The sequence below is a fragment of the Ciconia boyciana genome, chromosome 27 (genome assembly GCF_034638445.1).
Source record: "Ciconia boyciana chromosome 27, ASM3463844v1, whole genome shotgun sequence".
Classification (NCBI taxonomy): Eukaryota; Metazoa; Chordata; class Aves; order Ciconiiformes; family Ciconiidae; genus Ciconia; species Ciconia boyciana.
In genome coordinates, this window is record NC_132960.1 from 2880301 (window position 1) to 2899027 (window position 18727).

The 18727-nt window shown below is 60.0% G+C and overlaps 3 protein-coding genes across 3 annotated transcripts; all 3 read left to right on the forward strand.

The window, feature by feature from the left end:
* Window positions 1-1289: 1289 nt before the first annotated feature.
* On the forward strand, window positions 1290-8073 carry GALNT6 (polypeptide N-acetylgalactosaminyltransferase 6). Its single transcript, XM_072847281.1, has 10 exons — window positions 1290-1777; window positions 2622-2794; window positions 3809-3958; window positions 4051-4285; window positions 5649-5766; window positions 5874-6074; window positions 6551-6682; window positions 7436-7537; window positions 7655-7807; window positions 7960-8073. Exons 1-10 carry the CDS (start codon window positions 1290-1292, stop codon window positions 8071-8073), a joined length of 1866 nt encoding a protein of 621 aa, XP_072703382.1.
* A 1993-nt stretch (window positions 8074-10066) lies between these two features.
* CELA1 (chymotrypsin like elastase 1) lies at window positions 10067-11885 on the forward strand. Its single transcript, XM_072847092.1, has 8 exons — window positions 10067-10106; window positions 10197-10279; window positions 10380-10480; window positions 10738-10863; window positions 10953-11089; window positions 11373-11518; window positions 11605-11754; window positions 11868-11885. The coding sequence occupies exons 1-8, from the start codon at window positions 10067-10069 to the stop codon at window positions 11883-11885; spliced, it is 801 nt and encodes a 266-aa protein (XP_072703193.1).
* Window positions 11886-12670: 785 nt separating this feature from the next.
* BIN2 (bridging integrator 2) lies at window positions 12671-18714 on the forward strand. The gene is made up of 12 exons (XM_072847301.1): window positions 12671-12768; window positions 13897-13977; window positions 14129-14183; window positions 14407-14501; window positions 14677-14772; window positions 14855-14962; window positions 15050-15135; window positions 16616-16691; window positions 16918-17000; window positions 17316-18087; window positions 18281-18361; window positions 18498-18714. The coding sequence occupies exons 1-12, from the start codon at window positions 12691-12693 to the stop codon at window positions 18609-18611; spliced, it is 1725 nt and encodes a 574-aa protein (XP_072703402.1). The 5' UTR covers window positions 12671-12690; the 3' UTR covers window positions 18612-18714.
* The last annotated feature ends 13 nt before the right edge of the window (window positions 18715-18727 follow it).

Here is an 18727-nt window from a genome sequence, read left to right on the forward strand (position 1 = left end):
GAGACTCTCAGAGAGATGCAGAGACAGCGGAAACAGGGTTTTCCTCCCCAAAACAGGTTGCTCTTCGCCACTCGCCTCCTTGCATGGCAGCAGCTTGCACTGTGCGACAAAAGCATCGGGGCTCAGGGGCGCAAGTGGGGTGGGAGCATCTTTGCTTGAATACGAGCAGAAATTGAGGTGGATTTTTTTTTTTCTTTAATTCTGCTTTTTTACCCTCCCTCCGTGAGGCTGGTGCCACGTGGTCCCGCTGCGACTTGTGGACGGGTGCCCTTGGCAGTGAAGCGTGGTCCGGCCGCCGGCTTTGATCCCCGCAGCACTGAAAGCGGTGACCCCGGGGACCGCCTCGTCCCTCCTCCTTTACTAGCCCAAGCTTCCTCGCCCTTGAAGTTGCTGGCAGGTGCCCTTCTCCACTCCGGGGCCACACCATTTCCAAGGCAATAAAGAGAAAAGGAAAAAAGAAATAAAAGAGGAGGGGGGACCCCGAAGTGGAGGAGGAGGAGATGCCGGTGAATGGCTCCCGCGGAGCTTGTCCATGCTCCGGCGGCAGCGGCTCACAAAGAGCAGCCGCGGGAGGTTTGCTCGTGGTGGGAAAGCTCGGCCGGTCACGGTGCTTTCACCGGGTCCTGGCAGAGGCTTTGCAGCCGGTGCTGAGCTCTCGGTGGCCGCCGCACCGGGCAGGGCACTGGACGCTGAATCTGCTGCTCCAATTCAGCCAAAACTGAAGCGCCGAAGGGTCTTGCGCGTGTTTTCCTTCCCGGCGACGCTGCAGGCAGGAAAAATACCCACAGAAAGGCTTTTTCCAGGCAGCCAAAAATATTTCAGCAAATTTTGCGGCTTTATTTTAGCTTCGTTACGCTGCTCCCCACGTGCCTGGGGAGGTTGCGGGGGGGATGCTGCAGCAGCTGGCTCGGTCAGAGGAGAAACTGCTGGGGATGTCCCACGCTTGTGGTGGCCGGATCCAGCACATCTCGCAGCATCTTTCGAACCTTACTTTTTCCTGGTGTTTTATTTTCAGTGCGAATTTATGGGCTGGGGGGAAGAGGATTGCAGGGGTCTCGCTTGCTCCATAGCAGGGAACGAACTTTGCATTAATATATAATTAATATTATATTAATATCAAGGGGATGCACCCGAAGTGCATCCAGTCTGTGAATTAACCTGCAAGTCTTTCTCCTTCTCCCCAGATTAGTGGAGCAGAGCAGATCATCATGAAGCACCCTGAGACCCCACGTCCCTGAAACACCCGTCACAACAGGGAGGACCCTCTGGAAACCACACAGGAAAAAGAAATGAGGCTCTTCCGAAGACGCTACAGCCCCTTGAAGGTGGCTTTGGCAGGCGCCATCTTCATCATCTTCCTCTTCATCCTGCAGAAGGATGTGGGGAACAAGGACCCGAGCGAGGAACCCTGGTTGAAGAACATCGTCCAGGGGAAGGACCAAGTCCTCGACCTGATGCTGGGGGCGGTCAACAACATCCGAGACTCGATGCCGAAGCTGCAGATCAGAGCTCCGGTTCGGCAGGAGGAACCGCTGCCCGGCGCTCGCTCCTGCCTGCCCGGCGTCTACACGGCGGCGGAGCTTCGGCCGCTGATGGAGAGACCCCCCCAAGACCCCGCCAGCCCCGGAGCCGATGGCAAAGCCTTCAAGAAGGATCGATGGACACCAGAGGAGACGAAGGAGAAGGAGCGAGGTTATGAGAAGCATTGCTTCAATGCCTTCGCCAGCGACCGCATCTCCCTCCAGCGAGCGCTGGGACCCGACAGCCGCCCGCCGGAGTAAGAGCTGTTGCCCAAAGAGCCCCGCGGGTCCGCTTGCTCACTCGACGGGGAAATTTAAGGGGAAATAAAAGCAGATTGGGGATGGGATGTCACCGAGCGTTGGCAGGGGATCAAACAGAGGGAGGGCTGAAAAAATACATAATTTTTTTTTTTTCCCTAATTTTTGTCCCCTTGGGGTTGTTTTTTAACAGCAATGGGCAAAAGCCAGCGGTGGCTCTTTGTGCCTCCGTGTACCTGCTTGTGGCCGGGTGGCTCCAGCATCTCCCCCCCTTTTCCTCCCCTCCCTCTTTTATTTCAGCCGGCTCCAGTAATCGGACTTTTTCTTTTCTTAGCCGAGTGGAACAGCCTCAGACCCCGCTGCAGTGGGGGGGGGTGAAAGAAGCGGCGTAAACTCAAGAGATTTCCTTGCCTGCCCTCCGGCTGTGGGCTGCCGGATTAAAGCGTGGCCCCCCCAGTCCCTGCCTGCTCGGGGCGGGGGTGGGCTGGGGAAGGCTTGCGGGGGGCATTTTGGGGTGGAAAAAAAGGCTTGAATAGGAGGTACAAACCCAGCCCTGGTGCGGAAACCAGTCCCCCCCACGCCGGCAGGCGATTATCCTTGCTTAGCAGGTGTAGCGGTGACAATGGGGGGGACACCAGGGCCGGGCGGGCGGTAGGAATGTGATTCACTCGACCAGCGGCGCGGGGAGAGGTAGAAATCAATTGAAATCAAAGCGGCGACGAGCTGAGAGCCGCCGGGGCTGGGAGCTGCTCTCCTGCCCTGGGGTTTGGGGGGGACGAGGGGTGTTTTGTCTCTGTCGTGCCCCCCCCATCTTGCTTAGACTGCTGTTTTTCTCTCTTGGAGGTGCATCGACCAGAAATTCAAGCGGTGCCCCCCCCTGCCCACCACCAGCGTCGTCATCGTCTTCCATAACGAAGCTTGGTCGACGCTGCTGCGGACGGTGTACAGCGTCCTGCACACCTCCCCGGCCCTGCTGCTGAAGGAGATCATCTTGGTGGACGATGCCAGCACGGATGGTGGGTGGGAGCCGTGGCGGGATGCGGGAGCTGTGGCGGGATGCGGGGGGATGCCGAGCATCTTTCCATCCCCGGGAGCAGCGGTTCCGAGCCACTTGGAGGAGAAGTGACTCCTGCCAAGTCTCTGAGCAGCCCGGGATGCATCCAACAGTTCTTCCACATTGTTTCGCATCCGCCTGGAAGTGCCGTCGGGGTTTTTCCCTTCTCCGGCACTGCTGTTAACCCAGCACTGGAGAAAAACCGGGCATTCCTCCTGCATCCTGCAAAAACCTTGTCTGCCAGCCGGCTTGCCTGCCAGGCTGCAATCCTCATTAGCTACACCCAGAGCAAATTAATGATGTGGTTCAGTGTCAGGGCGCTGGAGAGGACCAGACTTTGCCCTCGTCCCAGAGATAAATGCTCCCTTTCCACCCCCGGCATCTGCACGGGCTCCCAAGGAGCAGAAACCTCGGGGCGGTGCAGGTTTATTGCCCATGAGCTTGGCTCCCGCTGCGGTGGGGACATAGGTCAGAAGCTCATGAGACTTAGGGTCCCTTCCCAGGACGGGTCTCCAGACATCCCAGCTCTCATTTGGCCGTTCCCAGCTTTTGGCTTGGCTGCATCTGCCAAGGAAGGAGAGAAATCCCAGTTTCCCTGGGTGACACCTTGTCCGCTGTCCCTTCCCTCGGTGACAGCTTGTCTGCTCCATCCCGGTGACACTTTAGCTGCAGGGCACGAGACCTCCTCACCCTGTCGTTCCTCTAATCCCTCTTTGGTGGAGGATTAGAGGGGGCAGGTGGCCGGCTCCTTTGCAAAACCCCCTTTCTTTCGCCAAAAACCCTCTTGGATTTTGGGGGAAAGGAGGCTCCGTGTCTCCCTGAGCCGGCGGCCGGATCTGAACCCGGGTGCGGGGTCTGAGCAGCAGCTCCTGCGAGGGGTGGGGATGGGATGGGGGTGGCGGGGGGGGCTGGTGGGATGCAGGGACCGGCATCTCCCCCTCTGACGGAGCCGGTTGCTCTTTTCCCGCCCCCCCAGACTACCTGAAGGACGACCTGGATCGCTACGTGGAGCAGCTCCAGATCGTGCGAGTCGTGCGGCAGGAGGAGAGGAAAGGGCTGATCACGGCGCGGCTGCTGGGGGCCAGCGTGGCCAGTGGGGAGGTCCTGACCTTCCTGGATGCCCACTGTGAGTACCCACCACCTCCCGGGGGTCCCCAGGGAGCTGAGGGGGGGGTGAAGTCGTCTCCACTCAATGGCCAACCCTTCCCTGTGTCCCAGGCGAGTGCTTCCACGGCTGGCTGGAGCCCCTCTTGTCCCGCATCGCTGAAGAGCCCACGGCCGTCGTAAGCCCCGACATTGCCACCATCGATCTCAACACCTTCGAGTTCTCCAAGCCTGTCCAGAATGGCAAACAGCACAGCCGGGGCAACTTCGACTGGAGCCTGACTTTTGGCTGGGAGGTCATCCCGCCCCGGGAGAGGCAGCGGAGGAAGGATGAGACCTTCCCCATCAAGTAAGCCATTGCAGGGAAGGATTTTTATCCGCTTTGGAGCTGGTGTGGTGGTAGGAAAGGTTGGATGAACCCTGGGAATGCCATGTCTGGACCCAAAGGCTGCAAAATGAACGGGCTGAGCGTGCATGGCTGCTGCGGGGTGCTTAGGGAGGCACGGCCAGGGGTGGCAAAGAGCTGGGTGCCCTGTGCTGGGAAACTGCCCCTTCCTCCAGTTGTTTTTGCTCCTTTTTCCAACAAATTGGGGTTTTCCTGTTGGTTTTGGTGCCTCTGGGCAGGTGATGCTGTCCCCTCCCAGTGGAGCTTCCCTTGTAGGGTGCTTGGCTTGAGGGATCTCGGGTGGCTTGTGCCCGGGAGAGGATGCTCAGGCATGGTCAGAGCCATGGGACTGTCAGAGGAGAAACCTGCCCTGGGGTTTGGCGAATGTGGAGCCATAAAGGACCTTTTGCAAAACCACCTTAGAATTGCCTCCAGCCATCTCTCCGCTCCTGCAAAGTCTCTCGTTAAGGTTTTAATCACTGTCTTGTATCTTCTCGCTCTTGGATACCCAGCTACCTGGGCACGGGGTGGGCACCTGCGCTGGCACAGCAGCAAGTATCTGTCACCTGTGGATCAGACTGCACCAAAACCCCTATTTTTACCCCCTTATTTTCATGCAGAGGAACCCTGAGCAGGTTTTCCTGCTGCACTTCTCTGTCGGTGCCCCACAATAAGCCGGGTGCTCCCACTGGGAGATACCGGACACCCTGCCTGGCCCCGTCCGCATCCCGTCCCCTGGCCGGCGGCAGGGCTGGCTTTGTGCAGAGGTCACCCGGGAGACGTCCCCGTCCCAATAAAGGTCCCTTTTACCACGAGCCGGCGGCTTGGCTCCCAGCAGCGTCTCATCTCCACTCGGCAGGAACACAGTAGCTCAGCGAACCTTTTTTTTTCTTTTTTTTTTTTTTTAAATTTTTCCTGAATAAAAGCAAGTTTCTGTTCCAGCCTCTTCTAAAGATCAGATGGAAAAGATTAGAGAAGCCGGAGGAGTGAATGGGGCGCCGGCCGCTGCGCTCTAATCTCCCCCCTTCTTTTCCGCAATAGGTTTTTGGTAACAATATCCCCCTTTCGCTTTGAGTCGAGAGCTGGCGGCGAGGCCCCTCGGTGTCACGCTGCCACCGCCGCCTCCATCCCCTCCTGGCAGCCGGGTCCGGCCCCTCCACCAAAGCCACCACATCTGGGGCACAGCTGGATGGGGCAGGGAGATGGGGGGACACAGCTGCAAAGTGCTCACACCCACCGTGAGGGCCATCATGTCCCCAAAACTCAGACTTCTGCTTTTCTGTTTTTATTTTAACCCTATTTCGCTCCCCTTCTCCCTCCCCTGTAGGTCCCCGACCTTTGCCGGTGGCCTCTTTGCCATCTCCAGGTCCTACTTTGAGCACATCGGCTCCTACGACGATCAGATGGAGATCTGGGGGGGTGAGAACGTGGAAATGTCCTTCAGGGTAAGGATGGGTCGGTGCCATCTTCAAAGGGTGTCTTCAGGGATGCCCCTTGTTGGGGGGCACAGGGGGGCTGGACCTCCCACGTCTCAGGCTTTGCCTGCCCGTAGGTCTGGCAGTGCGGCGGTCAAGTCGAGATCATCCCTTGCTCCGTCGTGGGTCACGTCTTCCGCTCCAAGAGCCCCCACACCTTCCCCAAGGGCACCCAGGTCATCTCCAGGAACCAGGTCCGCCTGGCTGAGGTCTGGATGGACGACTACAAGGAGATCTTCTACAGGAGGAACCAGCAAGCTGCGCAGATGGCCAGAGAGGTACCGGGCTTCTCGTTTTCCCGGGGGGTGCTGGTCCTGCTGGGAGCTCAAGCCTGAGAAGAGGGAGGAGGTGGGCTCAGCCTGGAGGTGGGAAAGCAAATGCAGGTGGAAAGATGTAGCCAAAAAGCTATATTTTATTTTTTTCTATTTGGCCATAATGTTTTCTAGTAGAAAAACACCGATTTTTCAAATTTTTTTTAACAATTTTTTTTTTTTCACAACACCAAAAAGTTGTGCTGTGATGTCAAAATGTGCCAGCCCTCTCGGTGAGTGGCCGGAGCCTGAGGGTACCCGCCAGGAACCGGGGATGTCTTGCAAGACCCCATCACCGGCCTCGGTCCTGGGCACGCTGTGACGGACAATGGCAAAGCCAGGAGGACCCCTCAGCTCTGAGCCCCAGCTTGGCAGGGATTTTTTGTTTTTTCCTTGCTGGCTTCGGAGGTTAGTTTAATTTTCTCACGTGACTTTGTTGATAGAAGACGTATGGTGACATTACAGACCGGCGCAAGCTGAGGGAGCAGCTCCACTGCAAGAACTTCACCTGGTACCTCCAGACCATCTATCCGGAGATGTTCGTTCCCGACCTGACTCCAACTTTTTGCGGAGCGGTAAGTACGGGGGTGCCCAGAGCATCCCACTGGGCTCAGTCCTTGGCTAGAAATAGCCACGGCAGTGAAGTCCCCAAAAGGTCGGGTTTGGGGGTTTTGCATTTAATCCAGCGTGCCGGAGGGTTTTGGTGCAGCTGCGTCCGTCACCGGCTGGTGGGGCCGGTTCAGGCTCTGGCTGATGGTGAAAGAGCTGGAATCCAGCAGAGCTGGTTTGGGGCAAGTTACGGGGTGGGGGACCAGGGACGTGGCATTGGGTTAAATCGGGTGAAAGAGCTGAAATGCCGGCATTGGCGTGCACAGGGTGGACTTGAAAAACCGAAGTGGGGACGGGCAGGATGTGGAGCGCCAGCTCCATCCCCAAGGATGGAGTTGTCAAAAAAAGCCCCTTTCTTCCGAGCCGGGTGTTGGGGTCTGAGTCCGACCCTCCTCGGCCGGGGCGATGTGAAAGCAGCCGTTGGATGCGGCGAGAGCTGGGCGCTGGCTCCCGTCCAGGTTTTAATTCACCTTTGTTTCCTGAAATCTCGTCCCGGGCGGCTCTCACCTTTGACTCGGTGGGATGGAGGTGTTGGTGTGGGCGTTCCTCGTGTCCTGGAAAGGACGAGGGACCCAGACACAGTGCTTAGTACCGGGATTGTGTTTGCACAGCGATAATGAATGCCCCGGAAAGCCCAAACCCAAGGTGGGTCCCTACCCCGGGACCTTGGAGCCCAGCTCACCCCCCTGCCCCTTTTTCTTCCCCCTCCCTCCCTGCAGATAAAAAATGAGGGCACCAAGAGCTGCCTGGATGTCGGTGAGAACAACCATGGTGGGAAACCGCTCATCATGTACCCCTGCCACGGGATGGGGGGCAACCAGGTGGGCACCCCTCAACCCCCGGCATTTCCTCCTCCTGCAGCCCCCCCATTTTTTCCCCGGGGGTTACTTTCTCAGGGCGCAGCAGCGTGACGTCCCCTCTCTGGTCTTGCCCCCCAGTATTTTGAGTACACGAGCCAGCGGGAGCTGCGGCACAACATCGGGAAGGAGCTCTGCCTGCGGGCGGGCTTGGGCTCGGCCGAGCTGGGCGACTGCCAGTACAGAGGGAAGCCCAGCCGGGTGCCAGCCAGCGAGGAGTGGGACCTGGCGCAGGTGAGGAGACGCATCTCCATCCCGGGAATCCCCCGAGGGGATGGTGGCATCATCCCCCCCATGATGATGCTTCTCTGCCGCTTCTCTTCAGTCGCGTCCTTTCTTCATCCCACCAGCATCTCTGAGCTGGTGCCGTCTCTATTTTTCGGCAGGACCGGCTGATTAAAAACCCAGCCTCCGGTACGTGCTTGACGGCACGAGGGAAGCACCCGGCGATGGTTCCCTGCGACCCAGCGGACCTCTACCAGCTCTGGTCCTTCACCTAGGCAGGGAGCAGAGCGGCCCGAGCCCCCGGCCATCCCCAACCGCGCTCAGGAAACCAGAATCTGAAAAAACTTCCCCCTTTTTTTTTTTTTTTAATTTAAGAAGCAAAAGCCTTAAATATGCTGCATTTCACGGTTGCCTTGAACTCAGTCCCGTGACTTTGGAGCGGGGAAGCCCGGGGAGCTGAGCTCGGCCAGCGGTACCCCACGGAGCCCAAAACCCGGCAGTCGTGGATGCCTGAGGATGCTCTTCAGTACCCGGCTGCTGCTCATCCTTCCCCTCCCCAGCTCCAGCCAGAGACTCTGAAATTCGTATCGGGCACTGTCAGCCGTGCCGCCCCGCGTGTGAAAGCCGGGAGGGCAACTCCTTCCAGCGAGGAGGAGGATGATGACCGGCCGTGCAGATCATCCCGCGGCGGGGTGGATCGTGGTTTGTCATGGGCCTGCGTGGGTGAGGGAATCCCCCCCGTTACTGCTGGGGGCTGCCAGGATCCGGCCCTCGCCCGCCATGGCAGCGCAGGCATCGCACAGCGCTGCTGCCGGGGTGGGAGAAGTTGGGCTGTCTGCCTTAGATAGCACGCTTGATTTGGGGGGGGAATTTAGATTTTTTTTATTATTATTATTATATGATGATGATTCCTGGGTGCGATTCTGCTCGTCTTCGTGCTGATCTGGAGGAGGGTTTTTTCCCGATGGCACAGCTCCGGGGAACGCACCGCGGCATCCTCCCGCAGAGGCTCTCGCCAACGCCCAGGCGCGGGATCTTCTCCCTCCCCTGGTTTTCTTCAAGCCCGACTACTGTAGCTGCCACTTTTGTTGCCATTTCATTTTTAGTGGGGGGGAACCCCCTCCTGGAAGTGGTGTGGGAGTGGGAGAACCTCTCTTTGGATACATGACCTCAAATAAAAAGATGATTTATTTTACGGACATCCTGTCTCTGGCTTCCTCTGAGCTCCCACCCCTCCCCTGATTTAATTTCCCTCCCTCTTCTTGCCCTGGAAACTCCCTTTTGCAGCCCAAAAGTGGGTTTAAAGCCACTTTTGCAATGAGGCGTCACATTTGGGGTGGTTCAAATTTGGGTTGGGCTGTCCCTGTGCCAAGGCGGAGGCTTCGCTGCTGCTGTCCCTCACTATGTTCTCTTCTGTGCTGATAAAACGAATAAGTGATTATTTGGAGACCATTTTACCCATGAAATCTCATGTTTTCCTTAGAGATAAGGGCAGAAATGCAGCAGGTGCTTTTTTGTTCTTTTTTTTCTTTCTTTTTTTTATTTTTAAACTGGGTGATCCGATAATCACCACTACTACAAGTGCTGTTTTCCAGCGACTGCTCCATCAGCGGAGCGAAAACCTCAATGCCGCAGGTTGACCCCCCAGAACGGCCTCAATTCCTTTTTCGAGAGGGAAAAAACAAAACTGTTTTGGCCAGAAATCAGGTTTTTATTACAAACCACACTGGTGTTTCATTTAACCTCCCGGTAATGCCCCATGGAGGTCACGTCCAGTCCCTGCTCTAGCGCTGGCTGTCCTGGGTGGGGCTGGGTTTTTTTGGAGGGGGTGACGGTCTTGTCCTGCGTTTGCCTCGATTTCCCCATCCCAGGGGCAATACGGGCACCGTTCATGTGTTGGATAAAACTCTTGGAGGCATCCCAGGAATAAATGGGATGCGAGGGCTGCAGCTGGGGTATCCGCAGGGCTTGAGTCCGGGAGAAACTCATGACAGCGTTGCCCAAGATGTGCAGAAGGGGAAGATGCAAGAGCAGGGCATCGTCTCCCCAGGATCTGGGCTGCCTGTCCAAAGCCGAGGGAGACTTGGGGTGCACCCAGGGTTTTTCAACCCTGACCTTCGGGGCCGTGTGTGTTTTGGAAGAGGGCCCAAGGCTGCTCAATAGGGCCGTGTCACCTGGTTTTCTTCCCGTCCCTCCTTCTCTGTCCCCTTTAAAGCCACTGGCAGCGCAGCCCCCGCCGCACACAAAGTGCTGCCGTGGTCCAGGATGATGCTGCAGCTCGCGCTCCTCGCCGCCCTCGCCCTCTGCGGTGCGTCCTCTGTGGGAAACCATCGGCCTCGTTAGCGGGTGATGACCCCCCGGTTGCAATTCACTCCCCCCTCCATCCTCTCTCCCGCAGGACGCTGCTCCGAGCAGGAGCTTGATGGGGTGCAACGGGTGGTCGGTGGGACCGAGGTGCCCTCGCATGCCTGGCCCTCCCAGGTGGGTCCTTCCCGGGGTCACCCAGCAAATCCCGTGGGGGCGTCATTCCCCAGGGACCACGCGGTGAGACCCCCCCATGTCTCGCATCCCCCCTCCCCAGATCTCCCTCCAGTATTACTCCAGTGGCAGCTGGCGTCACACCTGCGGAGGGTCCCTCATCCGGAGAAACTGGGTGATGACGGCAGCCCATTGTGTGGATCGGTGAGTGGGCGCAGGGACCCCACCTTCCTCTTCCGGAAAAGCCATTTTCCACCAAAAACCTCTCCAAGGAGAAATTTTGGCTGCCCCAACCCAGAGAGCAACGGTCCTTTAAGGCCTTTGCTGGTCCTCCATTAAGGGGTTACATGGACCATCTCTGGGAGCATCTTCTTCTTGCACTGATCTTTTCCATACCAGCTCACAGTTAAAATAATAATAATTTATGGCCTGATCCTGTGTTTTTTTCACCTTCCCGGCAGTAATCTGAACTTCCGCGTTGTGGCCGGCGATCACAACCTCAACGTGAAAGAGAGCAGCGAGCAGGTCTTCAGCGTGAGCAAGATCATCATCCATCCCTACTGGAACACCAACAACGTCGCCGGGGGGTAACGCACGTGGGGAGGGGGATTTGGGGGGGTCAGCGTTGCTGGGAATGGGGGGGGTCCTTGCAACATCCTCTCTCTCCTCTCGCCAGCTACGACATCGCCCTGATCCGCCTGTCCGGCTACGCCAGCCTGAACAGCTACGTGCAGCTGGCAGTCCTGCCCCAGGAGGGGTCCATCCTGCCCAACAACTACCCCTGCTACATTACGGGCTGGGGTCTCACCCGCAGTGAGTGCCGATGGGTTGCCCCGGCCTTAAATCACCCAAAAACCATGGGAAACATGGGGAGCTGAATGATATTTTTAAGCCCTTTGAGGTCCCAGGAGGCATCACACAGGGCTTCGCTCCAGGCATGGAGACGCCCAATGTTGGGTCAGGTCATGCCAAGGTTTGGGGGGGATTTTATGTGGGCAAAGGGGCTCGGTGGCAGCTACGGGCTCTGCTTTGGGGGGTTGCTGAGTCTCGCAGGTCTTTGCCGGCGCGGCATTAACCAGCACTCGGTTGCATGCAGCCAACGGGCAGCTCTCCAGTGTCCTGCTGCAGGCGTACCTGCCCGTGGTGGACTACCAGATCTGCTCCAGCTCCTCCTACTGGGGCTCCACCGTCAAGACCACCATGGTCTGCGCCGGCGGTGACGGCATGCGCTCCGGCTGCCAGGTGCGACTCTGGCATCCTGCTTCCCCCCCAGCATCCCACCACCACCCGCGTTCTTCCCATCTCATAGGGGTTGCTCGGTCCGGCAGGGCGATTCAGGCGGTCCCCTGCACTGCGCGGTGAACGGGCAGTACCAGGTCCACGGCGTCACCAGCTTCGTCTCCAGTCTGGGCTGCAACGTCAAGCGCAAACCCACCGTCTTCACCCGCGTCTCTGCCTACATCTCCTGGATGGCGAGCGTAAGGCAACGGCGGGGCTCGGGGGCCGGGGGCTGAGACCTGGCGCTATCGTTGCACCGATGCACCGGCTCTATCCCTGCTCGGCTCAACCGTTGCCTTTCTTCTCCTTCCAGGTGATGGCCCAGAACTGAGCAGTGGCAGGAGAAGAGCCCGATCCCCGGCTCGGGCGATGGACATCATCTTCTCCCACGTTTCGGTCGGAGGGGTTTAAATCCCATAGCCGGTGTCAATAAAATCTGTTCCGCTCCCCGGCGCGCTGGCGGATGCTTTGCCCTGCAGCCCGGCAATCCTTTCTCCTCCAAGCCTCAGCACGCTTTTCCCCTCCCACATTCCTTCAGCCGCATCCCTCCTCTTCCTCGCACCTTAGGAAAGAACCGTGCGGAAAAGCAACCGGCCCTGCGCTCTCGGGGCAGCCAGAAATCCTTGGGATAATGGGAAAATGGGAAAACGCTGCAAATCCCCTCCGTGGGCAGTGATGCAGCTCCTTGGGGATGCAGGGCGGATACGGGGGGATCCAGTCGGGATTTTTCCGGGCCGCTAGCTCCATTTCTCTTCCAAAACTGACCTCCTTTGCAATGAGAGATGTGGGATTTGGTGGCTGTTACCGCCTCGCCCCGTGGCTGCATCCCGGAGGAGCCAACTGTGCCACAACCCCACCTGGCATGGGGATAAAAAAACAGCACCAAAAATGCACCAAAAGCCAAATTTAAACCCCAAACCAGATGCTTGTGGAAGAATTAAGAGGCGGGCGCAGGTTCCCCATCAGCCATTTGGCCCACCCATGTCGCTGGGTGCATGGGGGAGCCTTTCCGGGGGGAGCGCAGTGGGGGGTGCCCGGGTGCTCGGCGGATGCCGGCAGCTGCCTTGCCTCGAACTTCCTCCGCAGCAAACATCAAACCACAGTGGGCGGCTGCGAGCAGGAACCGAGCTGCAGCCATGGCAGAGGGCAAGAGCGGGGGAGCCGGACTCTTCGCCAAGCAGGTCCAGAAACGGTTCAGCCGGGCACAGGAGAAGGTACGGCGCGATGCCCGCCCACGACACCCAGCCCCAAAACCCCTTATTTTATTTTACTCTTTAATTTTTTTTCCACTGCGGCGCTGAGGGGGTGGCACAGCGGGCACTGCTGGGCACCCATGGGTGCTCACGGAGTGTTAATTTGCGCGCTTCTGGGTCGACGTCATCATTGCTCCAAGGCTTTGGGCTTGACGGTATCTCCCCAAAGTCCCCCAAGTTGCTTTGGCAGCCGCTGAGTTCTCTAAAAGTGGGATTTTTCCACCCAAAACACCTTCTGGAGGTTACAGTGGGACCGTGCGCTGCTGGCACGGGGTCCCTCGGGCTGGCCGGAGGTGACGGTGCCCAGTGGGACCCAGTGTGGGGATGGTCCCAGGAAAGCTGGCGTAGCCCACACCAGCTGCGCAGGAAGCGAGGGGGAAGGGCTCCGGAAGCGGGCAGAAACGGGGCAACTCTCGGCTGTTTTGGGGCGGTTCGGAGGCGTCTCTTTCCCTTTCTCTCCCCAAAAAAGCAGACAGTGACTCCCATTTTGGGGGCGATACGAAGCCCCCCCACCCCAAACCCCCACGCTCCCGGGTTTCCTGGCTGGGGCTCGGTGCTAAATTCAGCTCCCCCGCAGCTGTATCAGCCCGGGCCAGGCTCTGGCCGCTTCCCGGGGGGGTCAAACTCTTCCTGGACACCCCAAAGCTCCCTCCTGCGTGGCCCCAGCCTCGCCACGCTCCTGGGATGGTGGGTCCAGAGGCAGCCTTCATCCACAGACCATCCTCATCCTCGCCACGGTGTCACCAGTGCCTGGGGAGGCAGCACCCAGGGCTTCGCCTGCACCCATAGTCACATGCATGGATGATTTGGGGTACCTAGGGCTGCACCTACAGGGTTTTACAGGGTAGGGTGGTGGGTCAGCACCCAAAAAGTCACCGTTTTGCTCTAAAAAATAAAAGCACCAAGGGATGCGACAAAATTTTGCATCCCCCATCCAAATCCCGGCCCCACGTTGGCTCTGTCGGCTCCTCAGCGTCCCCCCGAGAGGAGCTTTCCCCGCGGCCAACCCCGCTCCCGGCCGGGAGGTAGAGCCTGGTGGGCAGCGCCGAGCTTGGGGCTGATGGCTTTTCCCACGTCTCCGTCTCCCAGGTTTTGCAGAAATTGGGCAAAACGGTGGAAACCAAAGACGAGCAGTTCGAGCAAAGCGCGTACAACTTCCAGCTGCAGCAGGTCGCACCGGGGAGCGGGGAGGGGGGGGACAGGGACACCCCTACATCACCCCTTGGCCCCGCTGCCTCCCGGGGTCCCTCTGTCCCCACCGGGCTCGTGGAAATCACCGCGAGCCCTCGGGGATGGCCCTGACCGTTGCGTTGCTTTGTAGAATGAAGGCAATAAACTCTACAAAGACCTCAAGGCTTTCCTTGGCGCGGTGAAAGGTACGGCACCCCGTCCCCTAAATATGCCAGGAAAACCCCGTGGGCACCACGGAGGAGCCAGGAGGGGGTTGAGCATCGCTGTGTTTTCTTACCCGGGATAATGAATAATAATAAATAATAATAAAAATAATTAATAATAACTAATAATAAATACTAATAAGCAATAATAATTAATAATTAATAACAATCAATAATATTCTTGCATCCCCGGGCCGGGCTGCAGTGATGCACGAGAGCTCCCGGAAAGTGGCCGAAACACTGCAGGAGATTTACAGCACCGACTGGGACGGTCACGAGGAGCTGAAAGCCATCGCAGATGTGAGCCCCTTGACGTGCCCCCGCTGTCCCCAAGGGTCCCCTTCAAGCATCGGGGGGGGCGGCAAGCGGAGCCGGGGTGGTCCCTGGGGATGCAGCCCGGCACGTACAGCCAGAGGGGAGGCTGGGGGGGGGATGCAGGCGTTATACCCCTGTCCCCCCTTTTTCCACCCCACAGAGCAATGACCTCCTGTGGGATGACTACGAGGCGAAGCTGGCCGACCAAGCCCTGCGGTTGATGGAGAACTACCTGGCTCAGTTTGGGGACTTTAAGGTACCCACCATGCGCGGTGTCGGGGAGGGACGGGGACGGGGAGCCGGATCCTGGCTCACCTTCTGCCCTCCGCCCCGTGCAGGAGCGCATCGCCAAGCGGGGCCGTAAGCTGGTGGACTACGACAGCGCCCGGCATCATCTGGAAGCTCTGCAAAGCGCCAAGAAGAAGGACGAGGCAAAAATCGCCAAGGTCGAGCCTCCTGTGGGACCCCCACCTGCAGCCCCCCATGCCCCAGCCGTGCCAGCAAAGCCACGGCCCCCCCTTTCCTCCCCACAGGCCGAGGAGGAGTTTAATAAAGCCCAAGCAGTGTTTGAAGACCTGAACAGGGACCTTCGGGAGGAGCTGCCGGTTCTGTATGGCAGGTACCAGGGGTGTCACAGGGACTGGGGGACATCGCGGCGCCGGGGGACATCGCGGGGCTGGGGGACATCGCAGAGGCTGGGGAACATTAGAGGGGCTGGCGGACATCACAGGGGCTAGGGGACATTGCAGGGGCTTGGGAAAACTGCAGGGGCTGGGGACATTGCAGGGCTGGGGACATCGCAGGGCTGGGGGACATCACAGGGGCTGGGGGACATTGTAGGGGCTTGGGGACATCGCAGAGCTGGGGGATATTGCAGGGTCTGGGGGACATCACAGGTCTAAGGGAGATTGCAGGGCTGGGGGACATCACATGGCTGGGGAACATCAAAGGGGTTGGGGGACATTGCCGGGATTTGGGGACATTACAGAGGCTGGGGGACATCACAGGGGCTGGGGACCTTGCGGGGCTGGGGGACTTTGCAGGGCTTGGGGGACATTGCAGGGCTGGGGGACATCACAGGTCTAGGGGACATTGCAGGGCTGGGGGACATCAAAGGGGTTGGAGGACATCGCAGGGATCTGGGGACATTACAGAGGCTGGGGGACATTGCAGGGGTTGGGGGTGTCACAGGGGCTGGGGGACATCGCAGGGGCTGGGGGACATTGCAGGGGTTGGGGGACATTGCAGGGATTCAGGGACATTACAGAGGCTGGGGAACATCGCAGGGGCTGGGGGTGTCACAGGGGCTGGGGGACATCGCAGGGGCTGGGGGACATTGCAGGGGCTGGGGGACGTTGCAGGGCTGGGGGACATTGCAGGGGCTTGGGGACATCACAGGTCTAGGGGACATTGCAGGGCTGGGGGACATCAAAGGGGTTGGAGGACATCGCAGGGATCTGGGGACATTACAGAGGCTGGGGGACATCACAGGAGCTGGGGGACATTTCAGGGGCTGGGGGTGTCACAGTTGCTGGGAGTGTCACAGGGGCTGGGGGACATGGTGGGGGCTGGGGCAGGCGTGTGGCCCCGGGGGATGACCCTGCCTGGATGCCGATGGCACCCACAGCCCCGTCGCTCGCGGGGGGGGGCAAAGGCAGCCCCCTCCCGAACCCCGCGGGGCCCCTCGAAAAGCCCCAGCGGAGCACAAAGTCCCCCCAAACCGGTCGCTGAGCCCCGGGCGTGGGCTGGGTGTGGGCACCGGCGGGTGGGTGCAGTTTTCCCCCCATGACGGGGAAGAAATGGGGTCTTCTCCCAAAAGGCCGCGGCGGTGACGCGATGGTGGCCCCAAGGGACATCGGCCACGGGTGGCTGTGACAGCCGGGAGGTGGCAGCACCGTGGCTGCAGCAGGGTGGCCCCGGGGACAAATGTCCGGGCCTGCTGTGTCCGCACCCCGCGGGTTTATTCGCCGTTCCCCATCTCCACGGGGACCCGGAGGATGGGTGCTCACCGGCTGGGTGCTCAGCACCCCGAATCCCACCAGGAAATGGGTCAGCACCCCTGAGCCCCCCCACCTCCCACCGTGTTTTTCCTCCCGCAGCCGCATCGCCTGCTACGTGACCATCTTCCAGAACATCTCCAACCTCCGCGATGTCTTCTACAAGGAGATGAGCAAGGTGGGGGACAAGGCAGCACCCCAAAACACCTCTCCCCTCACCCCCCCAGCACTCTTATAGCCCTCCCCGGGTGCTCCGGCTACGCCAGTGCCAGCCACCCACCTTGAGTCCTCGCTGCTCTTCGTTTAGTTTAATAATTTAGAGCAGCTCGAGGACGTTCGTGGTGCTGCCGGGTGATGGGTGGCACCGGGGGGGCCCTCTGATGCGTTTCTCCCCCCCCTCGCAGCTCAACCGCGACCTCTACGAGGTGATGAGCAAACTGGACAAGCAGCACTCCAGCAAAGTCTTCATCATCAAAGGCGTCCCCAGGTAAATGAGCAGGCGAGCTCCGTCGGGGTGGGGGGCTTCCAGCGGCCGAATCGTCCCCCCCACCCCGAAAAGCAGAGGGGTGGTGCAGCCCGCAGTCCTATAGTCCTGGGATGGGCGAGCATCTCCCGACGCCGGGTTGAGGGAGCTTTGGTGGTGCTGGGTTAATTAATTTGGGTCATTTGGCGATCGTGCCGGATGGGGAAGCATCACCTGCAAGCTGGGGCGGTGACACCGCAGTGCCATGCGTCCCCAAGGATGATGCTTGTGGGACGTGCCGGAGGGGGGCTTAACCCCCTCTGTCCTCCCCCCACACAGCAACCGGCGCTCGCTGGTCATCTCCTCGCCAGTGAGCCCCCCGGCCATGTTCCCCTGCCCGGGGAAGGCACCGGACTGGCAGCCTGTGGTGGAAGCGGAAGCGACGGCGGAGTCCCCCGGGGTGGGCAGCGGTGCCACCGATGCCGTCTCCAATGGGGATCTGGGTGCTACCGTCCCCGGCCCACCACCAGCTTCACCCGCCAGCGGTGGGTCCCTGTCGGAGACGGCGTCGGTCTCCAGTGAGGAGGCCCCAGAGCCCGGCCCCAGCCCCGAAGCTCCGTCCCATGAGCAGGGGACACCGGTGGCAGCTGCGGAGCCAGGTGCCGACTCCCCCGGGCTCACCAAAAGCCAGGACCTGGAGCCGGCGGGGGCTGCCGGTGGGGCGCAGGCGGGGGCCGAGGGCATCGCCACCTCCCTGGCATCGCTGATTTTATCCGAGGCGATTGCTCAGGCCGGTGGCACCGTGCCACCGGAGCTGGAAAAAGCCACAGCCAGGCTGGAGGAGGGCAAAGCCCTGGCCACCACAGGGGACCCCCATCAGCCAGACAGCACGGCCACCAACAGAGAGGGTCGGGCATGTCCCGGGGAGCCACCGTCCCCATCCCCAGCCGTCCCCTGCGATGCCCCCGGTCCCGCGGCAGAGGCACCAGCATGTCCGTCCCCGGGCGGCGGGCAGGAGCCGTGTCGGCTCAGCGGTGCCGCGGGCGAGCACAGCGACTCCGAGGAGAGCATGGAGGTGATGGACATCGAGCCAAAGGTGGCCAAAACTCAGGTGAGAAAGTTCTGGTGCTGGGAGGGGAGACGCCGTGGTGGGGGCCGCATCCGCGCCCCGCGATGGCAGGGGGGTGCCCAACTTGTTTGGAGACCCAACCCCTGCTGGGGGGCATCCGGTGGGGATGCGGGGACACGGGGCTGGGGGTTCCATGGGACAAATCCAGCCTGGTGTGACGCTCCTCTGCTGGCAGGTGGGGCTGGATCTGGCCCTCGACGTGGCGTCAGGCGGCTGCACCGGGGACGGCGGTTTCCCCTCTGGCTCTCCAACCGAGGTGGGTGCAGCGGTGCTGCGGGGGGAGATGCCGACCTGACCCCCCCGGCTGGACTTGGTCCTTCTTGGGTCCGCTTTAGTCGAAGCGCGAGGTCTCCATCCCACCAGGCTCAGCATCATCTCTGTGTCTCTCCCAGGAGCAAGGCTGTCCCGGGATGCCGGAGCAGGACACGAGTCAGGACGCGAGCCAGGACCCCCCACCAGCAGCAACCCCCCCAGAGGAACCCACCGAGACCCTCACCTCCCTGTGAGCCCGGCACCCGGCACAGGAAACGAGCATCTTACCGTGCCGCCGGCAGATAACTTTGTTTCACCATAACCGTACGCGCTTCCCACCCCCCCATCCCATCCGAAATAAAGGCAGAGG